The sequence below is a fragment of the Melozone crissalis genome, unplaced genomic scaffold (genome assembly GCF_028551555.1).
Source record: "Melozone crissalis strain CALT ecotype California unplaced genomic scaffold, PUWL_Pcris_2 ptg000081l_1, whole genome shotgun sequence".
NCBI classification, from domain to species: domain Eukaryota; kingdom Metazoa; phylum Chordata; class Aves; order Passeriformes; family Passerellidae; genus Melozone; species Melozone crissalis.
The window spans coordinates 4,837,175-4,857,893 of NW_026535858.1; the positions used below are offsets into that span (position 1 = coordinate 4,837,175).

At 44.4% G+C, this 20,719-nt stretch overlaps 1 protein-coding gene across 2 annotated transcripts in view; it reads left to right on the top strand.

Moving 5' to 3' along the window:
• The first annotated feature begins 262 nt into the window (after positions 1-262).
• EFEMP1 (EGF containing fibulin extracellular matrix protein 1) overlaps positions 263-20,719 on the top strand; it is a 45,261-nt gene continuing 24,804 nt past the window's right edge. The window contains exons 1-4 of one of the 2 annotated variants that reach the window (XM_054290368.1): positions 263-358; positions 814-901; positions 3,802-3,850; positions 4,029-4,289. In XM_054290368.1, the coding sequence (XP_054146343.1) occupies positions 821-901; positions 3,802-3,850; positions 4,029-4,289 (391 nt within the window). In that variant the 5' untranslated portion in view covers positions 263-358; positions 814-820. Of the gene's footprint in view, positions 359-624; positions 699-813; positions 902-3,801; positions 3,851-4,028; positions 4,290-20,719 lie in introns of those variants that run through there. The other variant, XM_054290369.1, reaches the window with a different exon arrangement.

Sequence of the window (20,719 nt, forward strand, 5' to 3'; positions counted from 1 at the left end):
CGGCGCCGGCAGGGGGCGCGCGCGGCGCCGGCGGGACAGGCGCCCGTTCTATTTAGCCCGGGGCCGGCACCGGGCACGCACCGACAGCGGTGAGGGAACGGACGGACAGACAGCGGCTGACGGCAGCGGGAGAACGGGCACCGCCGGCCGCCGGCGCCGCACGGCACCGGGGGGAAGGATAGCGAGCGGCCGCCGGCACCGCACCGACGCCGCGGGAAAGGGAACGAGCGGCAGCCGGCACCGCATCGGCACCGCACCGGCACCGCACGGGCAGCGGGGGAAGGGGAGCGAGCGGCCGCCGGCAGCGCAGCGGGGGCGGTGCACGGCAGCAGAGACCGGCGCTCGCCCGGTCCCGCAGGTAGGAGCGGGCAGCGCGGGCGGCTCCGTGCCCGCCGCCCCCCGGGCACGGCTCTGCCCCAGCGGGTCCCGCAGAGCCCGGCAGGTGGGGGGTGTCCCCCACGCCTCGCTTTGACCGAAAAATCACTTCTCTGCCCCAAAGCGTGCGGCGGGCGGGCAGTGCCGCTGCCCGCGCCTCGTCCGGCGCTGCTGCCGGTGAGCGCTGGGGTGTTTTAAACTCCATTGACTGGTTATTTCCGCCCCTCGCTCCCAGCTGGATAAAATCCCCGGGCTGGGAAGCGCGGCCAAGCCTCAGCCTCTCCTTGCGGGAGCGAGCGGGCAGCCCGGGCCGCCCGTCTCAGGTAGGGCTGGGTGGGCTCCCCCGGCAGGACCCGGTCCCAGGGGTGCCGCAGCCTCTCCCAGCAAAGCAGAGCGCTAAAAGCATTCCTGCTGGATTTGTTTTTCCTTTCTTTCAAGGTTCACGATGTTGACAGCTATGTTCTTGGCCGCGCTCGTTCTTACTACAGTACATTCGCAGGAAACTGAGGAAACCATAACGTACACGGTAAGGTTTAATAGACTCGGAGATAATTACTGCTTTGCGGGGATTCTTTGCTCAATGACCCTTAAGAAAAACCGAATTTCTTGCCAATGTATAGCATGTGCTACAGAGTTTGTATGTTAACCATAAAATAAGCTGTTCCTGCACTCTAACAGTGTTTAAAAGTTCAAGTTGACAAGATTGAGCAAAATGCATTACAACTGCTTGTTTGGAAAAGTTTATCTGTGTACTCAGTTTGAGGGATTGAACAAAATTAGGAGATTTTAATAATTTTTTAATCCATTTTCATAAAGGCAGGGTCCCTAGGACTTTCATTTGAAATGTATGGAGTTTGACAGATAATTAGGTCAAACATTCTTTTGTGTTTTCTTATGGATGTTTCAAGCTGTTTTTAACAAAATGTAAGTACTTCCAAATCTGGGGCTCTTAATGAAGCATCTGAATCCTGGAGTGATCATGGGACTGTTCTTTTCTGAGCTGGATTTGAGCAGTGGCTTTGCATGGCTTGATAAAATTGTTCAAGAATACTGGAAATAGGTTCTGCTTGCAAGCAAGTGGCAGGCTAAGAGATTTAAAGGTCTTTTTGTCAGGCTTTTTCTTTTCAATCTGCTTGTGTTCAGTGCTTGGCTTGCATAATGCATGTCATGGAAGGAGTGGCAATTACCCCAGCTTGGGCTGGGGAAAAACCCACATTTTCACATCTGATTACAGCTGTAATCCCTGCAACTTGCTTCATATGGGTGGACCTCTGGATATGTGCACACACATCAGCCCAATGCCACACAAGCAGAAAATTCTGCACACATGCAAAAAGTTAGAGAACCACAGCCAAAGCCCAGGATTGTGTCTTATACAAGTAATCCCACTGAAGTCAGTGGGATGGCTCAAGCAAGTAAATATTGCAGAGTTGGACCTTCTTGTAGAAGTCAGGGCTTAAAGAAGCCTCAAGTGAGCATCAGGAAGTCAGTAATAAAATACTTTAACACTGGGCTTTAGAAGCATTAGGGTTTTGAAGGCTGGGAGTAGTTTTATTTAGAGGCTTCTGTGATTTACTTTTGTTTTAAAGTCTCTGTATGTAAGTGGAAACTGAAGATGTAAGTACCTTTTGAAAATCTGGACTAAACAGGGATCCCACCCTCCTCCTTCCCCACAGTTATTATATGAGGGGGGGTTTAATTATGCAGCATTTCACATAATTCTGATTATACCAATTGAACATTTCTAGTAAGATTTCTATGTGACTTGGGCACCTATGCTCCCTTTTCAAGGAGGTCTTATCCCTTAGTTGCTTCACTGATGGTTAAATGCTGATCATGTAAAATGAAACAAAAAACCGCAGCTTTGGGAGATTTTTCTCGTGGGATGCTACTGTTTCTCATGCACACATTGTATCCATGGAGGGCCAAATCCTTTGCTATTGTAAAAGCCGTTGGCTGCAGTAATAGATGGACTTGGCTCCTTGCAGTTAAACAGACAGTACTTCTGTTGTGCATTAACAGGAATTGGGTGATTCAGTAAATGCATGAATTAGCTGTTTTCCTTTGGGTTTGCCTTTTCATAGCTACAGTAACTTTGGAGTTGTCAACTCAGCATGTAGTCAATCCTTTAGAGAGTGTCCACTTACCCCTTGGGGAGAAAAACTCTTCCAAGCTGCAACTCGCTGCCACATTTGACAAATCACTGGTGTCACCTGCAAGAGAAGAAAATATTTTCAATCCTCCTGCTGAGTCAGAGTCTGTCAGTAACAAGTCCCTTAAAATAACTTGAGGATAGGGCCTGCAACAAGTGGATCTTGGCATCAAAAAGTCAAGTTTGCCATTTGAAAGTCCCTCAGCAGCAGAGGAGTTGCAATGAGATTTAGCTTGCTTGACTGTGACTAATTACATTAGTCAACTCCATTCCTTTTTTGTATGGGGCCATTAAAGTAATACCCTGAGCAGCCCAAGATGCACCTACACAGCACAGTCTGGTTGATTCAATGATATTTTAATATTTTAAATGTTCCTGCTGCAGTTGGTAGCACCATGATCCTTTGCTAATCAGTCTCTGTAACTGTGACCTACGATTAAAGTGTCTGCCCTCTGGATAATTTAATGTTTTTGGGCAGAGGAATAATGAAGATGCAGAGCAGACTATTTAAAATCTTTCCTGAACTTGCTGGTGTGCATTGATATGAATAGCTGCTGAGTGTAGCCTTGTTTGAGTTCTGCAAAGTCTTGTATAAATAAGTAGTCCTGCTGTTATAAACTCTAACCGTTTATTGTGTGTCTCACAATATAAATTGTCCTTCCTAGACTGCAGTTCCTGGAGTCATATGATTAAAAAGCATGTGAATGAATTTCCAGCTGTCATGGGATCCCTCCCCATTGCTAGAGTGCTAATGGGAGAGAGGATGAAGTCCAGGGGCACAGAGTCCTCTTGGTCCCTCTGGCAAACAGAGCCTGAATATGAAAGAGGTTCACCTGTTGGAAGGCAGGGAATGAGATCCAAATTCAGAAAAACTTGTTGCTTTTCATAAAAAGATTTTCCTTCTGGTCAGCTTGGTCACACCAAGGATCATCCAAGGATTCAGCTAAGGAGAGATGGTATAGCACAGGAACAAGGGAAGGAGAAAGCAATGGTTTTCTCACTTTGCTCCCCAGCCTGCTCAAAACAAACAGTATTTTGGGAACTTCCCTAGACCAGAGGCACTCTCTGTGTGTCAATGGAGCATTCTGAGTGGAAAGGAACCACAAGTTTTGCTGCTCCTGCACAGCAGTGATGTACCAATGGCCATTTTTCTAGCCTACCAAAGTATTGCATTTCCCTTTGTGTCAAACTTTGAACTCACTGAATACACTCAACTGTTTTTCCAAAACAAAAAATCCCGAGTAACCAAATTATTATTATTTTTTTCTCCACAGCAATGCACAGATGGCTATGAATGGGATCCTGTTAGGCAACGGTGCAAAGGTACAGTAAATAATTTTCAAAGACAGACTTGTCACTGGTATTCTTTAAGTATTCACACTGCACACCCCTGTTTTGGACACGGAGGTGTGCGTGCATGTCTCGTCGTGTTCTTTGTGTTAATGGCTGTTGCAGAAGGTTCGACTGTTAAAAGCATGACTTGTGTTGTTGCTAACCACAGATATTGATGAATGTGAAATAGTCCCAGATGCATGTAAAGGTGGGATGAAATGTGTTAACCACTATGGAGGATACCTCTGTCTACCCAGAACAGCGCAAATTATTGTAAATGAGCGAGAAGAAGCAGCAGCAGAATCCACAAGCGGTCGGAACAGCGTCATTCGCCGGACCCCGGCCGACCCCCAGCGCGCCACTCCCAACCCAAGCCACCAAATCCAGTGTGCAGCTGGGTATGAGCAAAGTGACCACAACGTGTGCCAAGGTAAGCCAGGCCTGCCTGCCTCCTTCTGCTCCCGTGCAGCTGCAGTGGGGGTGACCACAGAGCCAGGGGAGGACAGCCTGCAGCACTTGTGCTGACTGCAAGGGGCTGGTGCTCCATGAACACCTTAAAGATATAAAAATAAAATACAGAAATGTCACTGTTGTTGTTGAAGGCATCAGAATGTGCAGTTTGTTGCAACTTTTACAAGTCCGTTCCAACTGCTTTTGGGCTAAAAAGTTTAATTAATTCCGTTGTCTGTAGCTCCTAAAAAAAGTCTCAAAATTACTCTAGTGAAGCATTTTGTGTTGTATTAAGTATGTCTAGGAAAGAAATGAGTGGGCAATGCAGCAAGGCATAAGCAATTTGGAAAGGTTTGCAGAACTCTGTATTTTTCAGTCAGTGAATGCTGAACGAACAAAAAAAAACCACAGGATGAACTTTTGCTTCGAGCAGGCTGCAGTGTAGAAGGGTCCTGTATTTTTACTGTGGATAAAGAATATTCCTCCAGCAGTAGGAACCCAACTTCTGAGCAGCCTGTGCTCTTGTGATCTCTGTGGAAGCAGCCCTAGGCAGACCCTGCCAGTTTGCTCCCAGTCCCAGCCTTGCCACTCTTTGAAACTATGGCAATGAGGAGCTTTCATCTGAGTGTACATACACCACACACAGTGCCAAAAATTCTCAGGGCATTAGCAATGTTAATTGTATGCATTCAGGAACCAGCCTCACAAGCACTTCTGTAAACTAAGACTGTTTCATTTATTATTTTATATAAACAGTTTACTCTTCTACTTGCTGAAGTAACAAATGTTTTGGCCATTGTTTTGTTTTCTTTCATAGAAATATATTCTACCCCTTGCTCACAAACTTGCTTTTCAAGCACATTGGAGAGACACCCGTGCAAAGAGAGGGCAAAACTTGACCTCATGGTTCATCTTTTCCACTTTGTGGCCTGTAGCAGTATAATCACAGAAAATAGTACTTTAGGGACTGTAATCAGGGCAGGCTGTAATACACAGTGGTAGTTTCCTTCTCCCTGGTATTCATGTACACAGGACATTATTTATCACTAGTAAGTAAATTCCCTGTCATTCTGGACCACAGTAATCATCATGGAGGCTGGAGGAGTTATTTTTGTAGGCAAAGCCTCAGAGTTGCATTTCTGGCTTATCTGCTCATGTCCAACATTTCTGTCACTCTGATTCAAGAATGTCAAGTACAGAACCTACCACAGCAGGTCAGATCTCCTTAACCCTGGGCGTTCACTGGGGGTCATCAGGGGAAAATCAAAATTTTCCTTAGATGGAAAATGGCTTTTTCCTTAGTTTAACTTGGCAAAGCAGCAGCAAAGCCAGGAGCAGAACTGCTGGGTTTGGCCTGGTACTCCCTCCTTCAGGTGATGCTGCTGGCACTGCTCTTGACTGGTGAACTGTAATAAGCTGTTCCAACTTCACATAACATTATTATTTTGATAAAAAATGCAAGTCATGCTAGAAAATGTCAAAACCATGACTGTCCCTTTTCTATGCTGGCTTTAGATGTGTAAATTTGGGATACAGTAGGGCAGTTTGACAGCATTTAGTACCCACAGTTTGTGCTCCAAACAAAGGCTGAGGTTTAACTGAGAGACTGACAACTGGTTAAGGTTTCTGTTTTGTTGAGAAGAGATTGGTGGTGATAGATTACTATTACTTTACTCCATGCTCTGGCTTCCTGGAACTTGCAACTAAATATTTCTGTTCAATTCCCAAGTCTTTGGTTAATTTATAACAACAACAAAATGTTGTTATAATACCAAAAGTTTTAACCAGCAGGCACACAAGCTATGGTGAAATCTTGGGCTTGACTGCATCAAGCTACTCATTTCCTCATGCCAGCATTTCAATCTAAATGCAGAAAGCATGGAAATATTAGTGTTTAAAAGCTGAAATGTATTGGATTGAATGCATTCCAGCTGGAAAAAGGGTAGTGGACAGTGTGCTTGAAATGAAGGATGAAAGAGTTTTGGAGCACTTAAAGCATGCATTCAGCTTCATGATCTTCATGCTTTTCACTGCTGAAAATATCTTATAAAAGATAATCTTGATCAGCAATGGTCCCGCTGCGGATTTATTTAATTATGGTTAAAAGACTTTGCTATGATAACTGCTCGAGGCTCCTAGGGAGTGTAACTTACAGATATAGTCACACTTAAGCTTGTTTTATTGTTTAGTAAATCAAATATGAAGTCCAGCTCCTTCTAATTGTTTGCAGATGTATGACATTTTCCTTCCAGTCCAGCAGCACTAAGTATTTTATAACCAATGTGAAAGTGTGGAGACCTCTGTTTCAAACAATAACATGCTCCAAGGAGCTGAATTACTGACATCATGCTGCAGTGTGAGGGGCCTTCTGTTTTAGCACAAGTGTCCACTCCCTTTTCAAGCATGGAACAGTGTGGGAATGACAGGCCAAACACACTCCTGGGCTTCCTGTGCTTGGAATAAATGCCCATAAACGACCTGGTCCTGGTGGATTTCACTCCAGTGATGTGCTGATACACATTTTTATAACTACTGGTGAGCAGAAAGACGTTCTAGTGTGTTAGAAATGGGGGTAGCAAACATTTCCTGGGACATTTTTAAGATAGTCTTTACAGCAGTGATGCCAGGAACCCCCAAAGTGAAGCAAAGATGAGGGAGGTTATTCTGGAGAAAGGTCTCTGATGTGGAAAAAGTTTTGCTTCAACATAAACACTTGAAGTGTGCTTTAAATTCTGAGTTTCTGACCTTACCTAATCCCCCCCCATCCCCAGCAGTTCCCACTTCACTGTCACTCCTAAATTTGGTCCCTAAGGGAGATTCCCATATGTGGCACCTGGTCCCACTTTCAGGAAGCCACTTGGATGTTCAGCCCTGTCCCTCTGAGGGTATCACTGTAATGGGGAAGAGCAAAAAACAGAGTAAGAAATAATTTAAAACAAATTACTGAATTAACTCAGGTTCCCAGATATTTTTTCCCTGCTAAAACCCATGAATAGCTGCACTCTGTGCCTGCACTCAGGCCTGAGTTTTATTTTACTTTGTTGTCAGGCTCTCTGTGATTTCAGTCTGCTCCTATTGAATTCAAAAGAAAATCACCCAATTAATTCAATTTTGTCAAACCTAGTCTGCAAGAAAGTACTGGCTTCTCCTAGAATGTTAATGACACTTGAATGCAAAAAGGGACCAAAAAAGGTACCAAATAACCTGTAAACTTGAGAAGGGAAAGGAACTCATTTTCCTTAATTCCTGTCATGTTGGCAACACAAGCAATAAAGTAAGCAAACATTTTTGCTCCTGAGCTAGATTAGCTTTTGCTGTTTCTCCAGTCTGTTTGTAACCCTTTGAGCTGCTGCAATGTCAGATTCAAGAGGCAGACAGATTGCAATATGAGAGATCAGTGCTTGCTTCTGTGGGAGAATGACATTTTTCCAGAGTTCTGTTCAGACTTGGAGGACATTGGTTGCTTTTTTCCTCCTCTGTGGAAGGAGGAAAAGAATGAATTTGTTTTCTGTGCTGTGGTTCTTCTTCCCCTTGTAAAATCACTTTAGATATCCTTATACTGATAGAGGTTAAGTGTTTTTTGTTTTGTTTTTTTGGTACTTTTCAAAGTAACTTACCATACCCAAGCTATGCTTTTGACTCAAGAAGTTAATTGTGAATAAGTCAAATAAGGCTAAATTTTGCATCTGTAGAATCCTTTTTGTTGTCCTGTTAAGGAGGGAGGACAAGGGGGAGCAGTTCATGATGTTTGCCATAGAAAAATCACTTTTTATTATATATATTTACATATGTCAGGGATGTGCAGCTGGCACATGAAGAACATTAAAGGTGTGGGAGTGCAGGTGCACTTGGCAGAGCCTGGCTGTGCCCTGGCAGGAGGCTCCTCCCTGGCATTTTGGCTGGGGCACTGCAGCTCCTAATGAGCTCCACTCACTGTGCTTTGATTCCCCTCCCTGAGAGCTCCTGGAACGTGCAGCCACATCCAGCCCAGCTGAAACACAACCTGAAATGCACCCCAGGGGTGCCACTAATGTGCCACAAGCACTAATGAGCACTCAGCCCTCAGGGCCAGACTCCAGGGAGCCTCAGAAGTGCATGGACTGGGATTTTGGAGCCTCTGCAGGAGGCTGGCATCTGCTCCTATGGGCTCAACCCATTTTCTGATACAGACACAGCCTAAATACAGCCATAGATGTTCCTCAGCCATGGAAATGTTTCTAAGAGCTTTTTGTAGTACCATCCTAAGTTTTCCCTCTTCCTGTAGGTAAGGAGTGCTTTTAAAAATGCTTCAGGGCTCCTTGTGCCTGCCCCATCCCTGGAAGTGTCCAGGGCCAGGCTGGATGGGGCTTGGAGCAACCTGGGACAGTGGAAAGTGAAAGGGGTGGAACAAGATGATCGTGAAGATCCCCATCCAACCCAATTTATTTTGTGATTCTGTGACACCACTAGGCCTGTTGAGTTTGAGGATAGGGTGAGGACAGAGCCTGTGGCAGGAGAAATGAGGCCTGGTTGGGTGGTTTAGGATGGCAGCAGCTCCAGGGCTCCCTCAGGCCGTGTGTTTGTGCAGCACTCCAGTGAGTGGGGAGCACTTGTTGCCAGCTGTAGCCACTCTGAGACTGGCCTGGTCACATGTGCCACTCCAATGCTCATTACTGGGACAAGCCATAGGAATTCTGCAGGTCTAAGAGGATCCACAGAAGGACACAAGCTGACACTTTCACAGCTCCCTGTTCATAGCCTCCAATTAATTCCTTGTACATTTGGATACATTGTGCAGAGATCATCTTTCATCAGCCCATCCCCAACCAACTGTTCAAGCTGTTAATCTGTGAAGCTGCTGCACTCTGCTGCAAAGCAGCATCTCTTTAGCAGCCCTCAGGGTCCACAGGGGCGTTCACAAAAACCCATCTTGTTTTGAGGGCCTGGTTCTGGGCATTTTTGAAATCAGGCCACTCTGAATCATCTTCCCATCTGTGCTATTTGCACAGCTGTGGGTGTCAAGTCAAGACCTTGGAGAGATATTCTCTGTTCTGTCTGACCATTTTACTGTGAACATCCATCACAAGCATAACTACTAGCAGCTGCTTTCCTTTCCTGAGTCAGTCAGTGCTTTCCCATTGTCCTGACCCCTGCAGGAATACACTCAGTGTGTTACAGTTACAGATTCCTCCCATTTGCTCATCGTGCTAAGTGTGCTAGAGGCAAGCAAGCTTCCCCAAATTGTATTTACCTTAGCTTCCTGAATTGGGATTATGCAGACAAGCACTGGACTTCAAGTTTAAGTAAACTCATTAGCAGTTCTCATGGCTTCCTGCAGCAGGAGAATGGGATCACACAGTAGTCACCTCGGCTGTCATCCTCGTGGGCTGCATTTGTTGATTTTAAAGCCTGTTGCCTTAGTAGCTCGGAGGAGGCTGATGTTTTGACAGACAAAACACAGCAAATGGATTCAGGAGGCACATGGCCTGAAGAAAGTCCAAACTCCAGCCATCTGTCCTCCTTCAGAATTCCTCTCTCTAAGCCGGAGGTCTTTTTCACAATGCAATCAGGAATAACACCAGATAGCAGAGGGGAAGAATGTGCTCATGCCTGGTCCTGACTTGGCACCCAGAGTACTTGGCACCCCTTTAAACAGCTCAGAGCACTTCTTTCTCTCTTGAGGAATTCCCTGTACCTGCTGCAGACACTGAGATCTGTGCATCCCACAAGGCAGGAAAGCCACACCAGGAGTGAGGGCTCTCCCCTGCTGCAGCAGGGGGCACAGAACAGCACTTGGGGCAGCACAGGCTGTGCTCCCTGTGCCAAAACCTGCTCTCAGAGGGATACATTCCACAGCATCACAGTGCCAAGGCACCCTGGCAGCTGCTTGTAGCACCTCCCAGGTAATTTTATGGTGACACTATTGCCACTGGGATTTCTCACTGTGCTTGCTCTGAGCAGTTGTTTCCTCCCAGTCTCCTGAGAAAGGCTCTGTGCTCCTCCTCTCCCCAGTTTTTTGTTCAGGAGGATTTTCTCTCAAGCACCACTTCTTTTCTCCATTTTCAAACCTGATTCCTATTTCAGGTTAATTAGTGTATAAAGGAAGTGCTCTTACCTGTGTTTTATTTTCACTCCTGTACTCTGGGTTACTGAGTCACATTTGCTAGAACGTTTCTGAAGGATCTCAGCATTGCAGACACATTTTTCAAAGGTCCAAGATTTTTCTTGAGCATCCCTAGTGATGGAACACAAATTTAGGAAGCTGGAAAACTAGTTCAAGAGCTGAAATTTGAAACTTATTTTCCTCATTTTATTCTCTTTCCAAGTGCTATCTCCCTTCTCATGCTGGCCAGGGCAGATGATAGCTGCTGTTTCTGTGTGCCAAAACAGCCCTGCAGGAAGAGCAAAGCTTCCTGCAAAGGCAGCAGAGGCCTGTTTGGTTCCTCCCTGCACCACCCAGGGATGCCTGTGCTGCTCTCCCTGTCCTTTGCTAGGGAATCCCAGCCAAGCCCAGAGTCTCCAGCACTGCAGGAATTCATTCAGGGTGGTCAGGCTTGCTGCTTTGCCATTTTCCTACTGTCAGAACCAGTGAGAGTGTTACAGGGCTCCCTCCTAGCTAGATATTTTTGGTCTGGTAGAAACCACAAGGAGAGTGTAATTTTTGAGTTCACCTACCAGGTTGCATCTAAAACATTCCACATTTTTTGTGGTGTAGTCAAGTCCTCTTGTGCAGCACTTTGTCATGGCAACCCCTTTGTGCTGTGTCTGTGTTAACTGGGATTAATGGAAGCTGAGCTTGACCACCTCCTTTCATTACTTAAAGAATATTTATTCTTTTCTTCCCCTCTGTGATGCTTTTTGAGCTGCTTTTTCTGGGCTATCATCATTTATGCATGGTCTAGAATAAGTCATGTGAACTGTAAGCCTCCTTTGGGCTGAAGGTTCTTATCAAAGGGAATTTTGCCACATACCTGTCAAAGGGTTTAGATGCTTCTGTCCACAAGGTTGGAAGATCTCAACTGGCCTTGTAAGATCTCTGTTCTCTGTAGGACAATGGAATAGGTAATCAGACATATGAAGTTCATTACTAAAAAGTACAAAATTTCACAAAGAAATTTCTGTTTCATCTTTAATTTGCTAAATTTTGTTTTCATAGCAGCCAGCTAGCAACAGTTTTGAAGAGAAAGTTATTTCCCATAATTCAATAGACAGCAAAATGTAACCTGAAAAAAACCAATACTGAATACACAGGAATGCTGTGTGTACCTTCTTTCATCTACCTGTTAACTTTACTAAAAATACAAGAGGGACTTGCAAATAACAGAGCTCTGAACTATTTTAGCACACATGTAGTTATTATAAAACACCTTTAATGCTCATTCCCATTTGTGTTTCATTTGTTAATCTGAAACCATGTTAAAGGTTGTAAGCAGAGTAGAGAAATGTCTAGTTTTTGTTAGGTATAATTATATGATCAAAGCTGAAAAGAGTGACTAAGAAAACATTTGTTACACACACTTTTATAAGTTACAGTGCTAAGAAAAAGTTCTTGAAGCTCAGGAATGAATTAGACCTTTCCTGGCAAAATATATCCCAAGCTCTTAATTAAGCATTTTTAAAATTAGATTTTCAGTAGCCCCTTGTCTGTTGCTATTACTGAAAGGCTTAAATAAATAACTCCAAAGGGAAATTCTTCAATGGAATGACAAAGGATTCAGTGTGTGAAGGTCTGGCTCCTGGGAAGAGATGTTTACTTTGGGAAACTCTCAATCTGGCTTTATTAACTCCTGATTTAAAAAAATCATGCCTTTGAGTGGACATTAATTAATTAAGCCTGTTTTGATGAGCTCTGAGCAGAAGATGATATTGCTGAGCCTTCCTTTACGAGCTGGATTTAACCAGAAGGAAACTCCTGGTCTGGTGCATGACCCAGTGTGAGATGATTTAAGCAAATGTGACCCTGCACTTGAGCATCTTATGGGATATAAACCCCCAGAATTCCAGAAAAGCAGTAATTTGGACAAGAAATTCCTGAATATTTCAGCTTTATAAATTTAGAAAGAAATCCTTATCAATACTGTGAGAGCTGATTGTTGTCAGAAGTACTTAGCATTGGGAAATACAAGGGCTTTTGTCAGGTAACAATGTTCTGTGTGGTTTTAAAGAGGCTGCCAACAAGTTAACATTTAATAACAATCTTACACAGAGCAAAGGAATCAAACAAGGCACAGTGAGCAGAAATTTAAGTGTGATTTTAGCTGATGTGACCTATCTTATAAAAATAAAAACCAGGAGAAACAATCTCCTGTCTAAACTTACTCTGGGAAGAATTTTAAGTGTCTGGAATACAGAGTAAGTAGAATTAAAAACACTTTTAGAAGCAACAAATACTTACTTGTAGTTTTTAAAGCACTTTCTTCATAAATGAATTTACTCTCAAGGGACTTTCTTATCGAGAGCCAGTTCTCCACAGAACTTGGAGATGATAAAACAGGGACTGGGTAAAATAAGGACTTGTGTGTCACTCCTTGGGTGAGTTAAAAGCAGGAATATAGAAATATCTCACAGGGAGTGAGCACAGAATCACATCAGAAATCAGCAGGGCTTTGGAGCAACCCCTGCTCTGCCCCTGGGGGCTGTGGATGACACCTGACTTCATTCCTCCCAGAAGTTGTTGGAGCCTAAATCAGGAAAGAGAGCAGAATCCAAAAGTCATTCCCACTTCCCAAGGGGAAAGAAAAATCATGTTCTTCCCTGACATCATCCTGCCTGTATGTGCTCTGCATGCAGACCTTCCTCAGTCTTATCTGGATTAACTTGAAGCATCAAGACAGATTTTCTTTCCCACTCTCTCCTTATGTGTTGCTGCAGTAGAAAATAATTTGGGGATGGTTGCAATACCCAAAGACATTTCCAGCACTTTTTCCCTGGAGCAGAAATCACTGTACAAGCAGATAAAAATTATAGACTTAAACCATTCAGCACCTCTTGGCTTTCTGGTGGTTTGCAGGAGCAGCAGAACTTTCCAGCTTGAATTAACCTGAGGTGGAAGAGAGTTAGAACCAAACTCCTGAGAGCATTGGTGCAGGAAAATTTGGCTGAAGGAAAAACACCCACCCATTTTCCTCATTGCAAACACTGACCATTATGTAAACAATCTAAAAACTGTATTCATAGATTTTAATCTTTTAATCAGCATATGAAAAAGGATGATTTTGGGGAAGGGAAAACTTTGTTCTGTGTGTTCCAAGACAAAGTATTCCTCTGTCAGAAACTGTGGCTCTCTATGCCTATAAAAAGGGAAAATTCCCCATTTCTAGACAAGACATTTTTACAAAAAAATTGCTTCATTATGTATTTAAATCCAAACATTCTCTCCATTCTGGTTACACTCAGAGTTCCGTATCCACTGTGAGGAGAATCTCTTCCTTACTATGTATGCAGATTTATAAGGCTCCAGGCACCTTTGAAATAAATTGAAAGCACAGCCATGTAATGGAGCCAAACCCCAAAACCAGCCAAGGGGATCCACCCAGCAACACCCTCGAACACCCTCAGCTCTTCCCCTGAGCACAGCTTCAGAGTGCTGGTCTTGATCTTGTCTCTGCTTTCTCCACCCTCCTAAAAGCTTCCTGGGGGATTCCCCAGCTCCAGAGCCATGCAGGGGCTGTTTGGGATGCAGGAATAGTTCACTTGCTTGGTTTCCTTCCCTCTCAAACAGCTCAGGAACAGGGCAGCTGTTTGCAGAGCCTGGGACAGGGGGACACTGAAAAACAGGAGCAGCAGGAGAGAGCAGCAGCTTGGGCATGAAGAGAGGCTTTAACAGTAGATCAAAGTGTAGCAAAACCATACAGAAATAATCGAGGCAGGTTTGTAGCTGCTTTTTCCCACTTGGAAATTGACAGTTTGAGTATTTGTGATGCTGGAAAGTGGCATGGTTGGAGAAGGAAATGCTTCCCAAAATCTCTGCCATGGAATGGGCATGAGGCCAACAGTTTAGGAACTTGATCAAACAAAGGTCTGGACATTTAATACAGTGAGAGCAGAAGTTAAAAAGCAGCAACTTTTGGAAGGTTAACAAACCTAATTTATGCTTAGGGCAGTCCTCAATTCTTAACAAATGTCAGGATGAGGTTGATTGTTGAGGAGCAGGTTGGTGATTTCTGTACTTTTCTGAGGTATCTCCCAGTGCCCACTTGGAGAAAGCACAGTCAGAATGTTTTCCATCTCTCTGGATTTGGTGGCTGTTATATGTGGTTGAGCACCCAGCCAATTCCCCAAAGCTCTGGATAATCAGCCTGGGGCACATCAGATATTCAGCCCTATAATGGAACCACTCCTGGCCCTACAGGCTGCAGAAGGCTGAGCCTTTTTTGTGAGAACACAGACCAGTGTAGTTTTGTTAAAAATTAAAGCCATTGGGAAATTCAGACATTTCTGTAATTCTGACAAAGTGGTGTATAAATAATCCTATTGTTAGCTGTCAAGTGGAATTTATATATAAAAAAGTCAGGTATTGATATCAGAACATTGTCATCACAGGAATCAGGGTTTGTTATTGTGGGGCAGAGCAAGCAATACTGAAATTCAGTGACCCTGAGTACTGACACAGCTTCCAGGGCCCTCCAAGGCCCCATTCTCCTGAACAAGATGTGCATGGAGAAGGAGTGTCCTTCACTAAAACAGCCTCATGGGGCATGCACCTCCTACCTTTAGGGCTGGGCTTGATGACCCCTTTTACCTCAGAGGATTCTGTGATGTGTGACTGAGCCAGCACATCACACCCCACACTTGCTGTGTTCAGTGGTGCATCTGGGACAAAAGCAGCAGCAGGAGCAGCTTGTATCATTCCTTGCATTTGATTCTTTGTTTTAGTATCTGTCACATCCAAGCCAGCCAAAAAGTGGCCTCAGCACGTTCTGGCTGGTGAGGCTGAGGAGCCCCGGGGGCTCCATTCACATGCCTCATGTGTGACCAGGCAGGGGCTGAGGAGCCACTGCACTGCTTGGTCCTCAGGGTGGGGTCCCACCCCTGCCACAGCCCCAGCAGGAAGCAAAGCATTAAACACACCAAAGGGACTGCTTGGATTTTCACATACTCAATGGCCATTGAGGGGTTCAGCCAGCAAGAAAAACCCCAAGTGTGTAAGAAGAGGAAAAACAGCAAAAAGGCAGCAGGAACCAAAAGTGGTTTTTCATCTGGCTGTAACATTGAGAGCAGGACAGCCGTGGGATGTGCCTGGACGGAGCCCATCCCCATGGAATGCACCATCACACACATGGCTGCTCCAGAGCTCCAGAGCTGCCTCTGTCACACACAGCCAGCTTCAGACAGCATTACTGTCCCGTTGGGATGCACTTGGGATGGGCTGCACACACAACAGCCCTTAAAAACTGGAATGACAATATGCAGGTTTTTCCATTCCTATCATTTGTCCTTAATTGAAAAATTAAATGCTTATGTCCCATTGTTAACTATTCTTAGCACTAATTTCACAGTTTAGCCCAGTGGTGACCAACTGGTTTCCTTACAGTTCTTCTCTTAATTCACAGCTGGGCTGAACTTGCTTGGTTTGAACTTACTTAGGTTGCATTAAAAAAAGTTGTGTGACAGTCCCCATATGATTTAATCAGAAACCTCACTGGACTCAATTCCTGCCCAAAAAACACTAGAAGAAGTCAGAGGAAAGAAAGGTAGCAAAGTTCTCCATTCTGGTTAATAGCTTAGAGCCTGTTTACAGCAGCCCAGTTCAGGTGAGAAAGAGTCTTGGGATGTCTCCAGCCTGGCATCTTGCTCTGCTCTGAGATCAGACCTGGGAGATTTATCCAGTCAGGGCTTGAAAAACCCCATGGAAGTAGAGTACAGAATTTTTCTGGGCACCTGTTCCACACCTTGACTGCCCTAATGGGGAAAAAAGTTTTCCCTGTACCTGGAATCCCTCCTTACAATTCATCCTGGATTGATACACACAAAAGAGATGTGCTAAAAATGCAGACTTGGGGGGAAACCACTTTTTTTGTTTTCTTACAAATGTGTAAGTGAAAAAGTGTTCTCCATAAGGGGAGGTAACAATTCTGGGCAGCCCTAAGCTTGAATGAAAACATTTTCCCGAGGAGCAGACTGGCTGAATGTCATTCCCAGCCTCCCATGACCCAACTCCCACTACAAGTGAATCTCTGCAGCTTTTTAATTTCCAGTTAAAAACAACCAAAAAAATAATAGTATCAATGTGTGTCCACAAACAAGGAAAGAAGGGAAGTTTCACTGATCCATGACTGTGCTTACTTGAACTCTGAATAACTGCAGATATTTTCATAGCTAGTGCCCACCAAGCTTCTCTAAGTACTGAGAGAATATCAAGAATGATTTTAACAAACAAAACCACTGTTTGTACTTTGAAGTGTCACATTAAGACACCTTCAGTTGCATTCCAGCATTTAAAGCACACATTCAGTTCCCAGTATTTTCCCTGACACCTTTGCACATGCCTCAGTTTACACAACTGCTCACTGCTGGCCTCAATCAGGTTGTTGCTAGGAACTTTTATTTTAAAACCCCTCACTAAACTTGCCAGAGCAAGCCTGCAATACCAGGCACACGCTGATCCTACTCATGGGTGGGTAGGAAATGCTTGAGAGTATGGGAGGGAGTAGCCTTGATGGGAGGAATTGCCTGTTTACTCAGCTTGCAGCTCCATTGCTGGGACACTTCAGATCCCTCTGCTGAATATCCCAGCTTGTCTGACATCTACCAATGCTGCCCTTTTAGATACCCTTCAATTCCTCACTCTCCCCTCCTCTTTTCTTTATTAAACTCTTGGCAATGAGGGCCAAAACCTGACTGAAAACAGCAGTTCACACTGTGGTCCTGGATAAATTATGGTACAATTAGCAACGTCACTTTCAAACAGTTAATGAAATAAAGCTGCTCCTTTAGGAAACCAGAGACTTTACAGCTGATGATTTATGGTGACTCAAACAGGACTGTGAATTTGCAGTGCCAGATGAGGCCATGCTGTCACTTCTACTCACTAAATACCTCGTGCCACTTCTCTAGGAAATGAGGCCTGGCTTGGTTACAAGAACCAACTCCTCAGTGTCTTCTCTGTAAAATCTTATCCCTTCTGGAAGTTGAATTTCCAGCTTGTTGATGATCTGCAAACCAGATCAGTTTTGTCCCTCCCGAGGAGCAGATGGATGCAGGGGCTGCTTTGGGACAGAGTGACACGTAACTGTGCATCCCCTGAGATCTTTCCAGGAACCTCTCAGATTGCTTTTCTGGCTCAAGAGCCTTGCTCTTCATCACTGGACATTTTGGGCAAGCACATGTACATGTAATATGTGTGGAGCCTTGTGGGGTAAATAAAAATTCCTGCACAAGTAAGGGGAATAATAAATCAAGCCCAAGAATTTTAAAGCAATATAAAGAATTAACCTGTTTGCTGAACCTTCTCTAGATAAGAGGCCATTGTTCTTTGCTTTGAAAAGATTTTTGTTTTTAATATGTATTTAGCCTTACTTATCTATTATACTTTGTTTCCTTTTTATTTTCCTTTCATTGAAAACAAGACCTAACTCCTTAAAAATTGTTTGGACTTGATCCTAAAACACACTGAACACTTCCCAGCCAAGAAAATAACAGGGTACAAGGACCTTCATGACTTGGATTTCATTTGTCAGAGGTGTTTTTGAACCTCTGAAATCCCTTCAGAAGACCCTCTGCTTACTGGCTGAGACATTATTTCTTTTCTTTCAGGCTGATTTTTTTTACCTGTCCATGAAATCTCCAAAGCAAACTAACAGTCTGTTAGATCCTAAATAAATTTAGATACGGATCTCACTACAGAGGATGTTCAATCAACTGCTAGAAACCAATCTTGTCATTAGTCTTCCACTGGTGCTTTGCATATTTATTGGTAGCATCTGATTCATTAAACCCAGCCTCTAAATCAGGGCAGTTAGTTAAATGCTATCTATGAAAGTTTTCAAGTTACCGAAGCCCACATGTTTTCAGTCTGCTAAAAAAACTTCCTCTCCTCTTCAGTAGAGCATTATAAAACCTTATATTGTGAAAAAGCTGTTAAAAAAAAATCTTTACAACCCACAACTTTCATTACCTGGTCCTTGCTGTCCCCTGAAATGTTCCCCTCTGTCCTCTCTGTTTGCTGCTTGAGCATCATCCTGGGGTTTGGTTCAGGTTTGGAGCAGCACAACAAGGGAATCCTTCTCCACAGACAGAGCTTCTGAAAGCCAAGAGCAGAGAGAAATCCAGGCTGGACCTCCCAAACTCACACAAGGAATTTGAGGTTGACTAGCTTGGGACAAGGCTTAATGCTGCCCACATTGGTTTGGGTTATTCCAGCTAACAACTGTAATTGCATAAATAACAGCATTAATAAATTACTTTTAAAAATTACTTTAAAACACTCCAACTTCAGAATTTTAAGCAATCCCCCCTTTATCCTATAGATAAGAAATGAATGTGCTCATAGATCATTTATTCTATCTTCCTAATACTCAGCTACATCTCTCCTTCCTTCACCTTTTCATGCTATCCCTTGCTCTTGGCATTAATTACTTGGATATAATTAGCCTCCCCTAGATTCATCTTTTGCCAGTTCACCTCTTGCCCCATCAGTTCCTGGAAGGCAGCACTTCCAGGAGGAAAGAGCCACCAGTCAATTCTGTTGCCATCCAGCAGCTCAGTGAGGGTGGCATGAACTTGTCCTTACCTGCTGCACTACAAAGCTGGGTGGGCAATCAATGGAATTAAATCCATCTGGAAGGCATTTGAGGCAGGCAGGCATCTCTGAGAACCCCAAGGGTCATTGACTGCTTTTTCCAATAGCTTTGATGAAAGTCTAAATCGAGAAATCTCTTCTCCCATCCTGCAAGAATTTATGAGCGGAATTTCTTTTGCCCATCTACCACTGGCCTGTGTTCAGCAGCATCTGAGGCCCTCATGTTTCCCTGTGGATCCTGCCCAGCCATGAGCCTCTGCAGTGGATTTTAATCACACATTTATGGCTGTCTGCTATGGGCTCCAGCCAGCCAGGCAGTGCCAAATAATGTACTGACAATGTCCCGGGCATCCCTCAGATGTGCCAGGATGCAGACAGGCATCCCTGGCACTTGGCTCATACATTCCATTTGCAAGAGCATAAAGATCTGGGATCTCATGCCTTTTAAAGAGGGGAACAGAATCCACAAAGAACCAAGTAAAAACCCTTTGGGGAAAGAAAAAAAAGAACTAAAAAGGTCCTCAGTGCTTTTACAGGAAGGATGGCTGGAAGAAAGATGGAGAGGAACTTTTTGCAATTAATTTCTTTGCATTGAGAGAGTCAGTTTACATCAGATATCAGGAAAAAAATTCTTGGCTTGAGGTGAGCCCTAGCACAGATTGTCCAGAGAAGCTGTGGCTGCCCCATCCCTGGAAGTGTCCAAGGCCAGGCTGGACAGGGAGCAAGCTGGGACAGTGGAAGGTGTCCCTGCCCGTGACATGGGGTTGGAATTGGATGAGCTTTAAGACTCCTTCCAACCCCAGCCATTCTATGGCTCTAAAGCTTCCCACTCATCTTTCTTCCTGGGGCCAGAAGCAAGAGAAACATCTCAAGCCACAAAGTATTCAAAAAACTTGTCCAGAGAATCTGTCAAGGCTTGTTCCTTCCCTTCCCCCTGGTAGCTGCAAAGCCAATTCCTTTTATTCCTGCTGTTCTCTGGAGGCAAAAGCTGGGTTTGGACAGGCACCAGTGCTAATGGTTGTCCCACAGATCTTCTCCCTGTGTCCTGGATCTGTGCTGCTGGAGCTTTCCAAGCCCTGCCAGAGATCCAGGGCTCTCCTGAGCTGGAGCAATGGCCCAGACCAATATTCCCTCCTTGGAGCCTGTCCTTGGCTCTGCTGCTCACGGAGCATCAACACGTTCTGGGGAGCACCCACACTTGGTCACAACCACAAATGGCTTCAAAAGCAACAATTTTCTCTCATTTGGTTCTAAAGTGCTCTTTCAGGAATTTCATCAACTTACAGGGACTAGCAGGGATTGTTGGAGGAGCTGCTTTTCCTCTCACAACCACCTTGCAAAAGCTGGTTTTCTCAGCAGGCTGTGTCCTGACAAAGCCTGGTTGTCTCTCCACGCTCCCTTACCTGTGTTCTGTACATTTTAAGATCATCTGGAGACTTGCACAGGGCTGTATCTATTTTAGAGTGTTTTTATTGGCAGCTGGTGCATACTACCATGCACCCACGTGAACAAAATTACAGAGCCCAACAACTTTTGTACAGAATTCCTTTGGCCACAGTTTCTCTGTGGGTTTCATTTCGCAGAAGTGATATCAAGCACAAGTCTTTCCCTCAGCTTCTGATGTCAACTAAAATGCACCTTATAAATAGAAAACTCAGGCATTAGGAGCAGTGCCTTTGGGCAATCAGCCA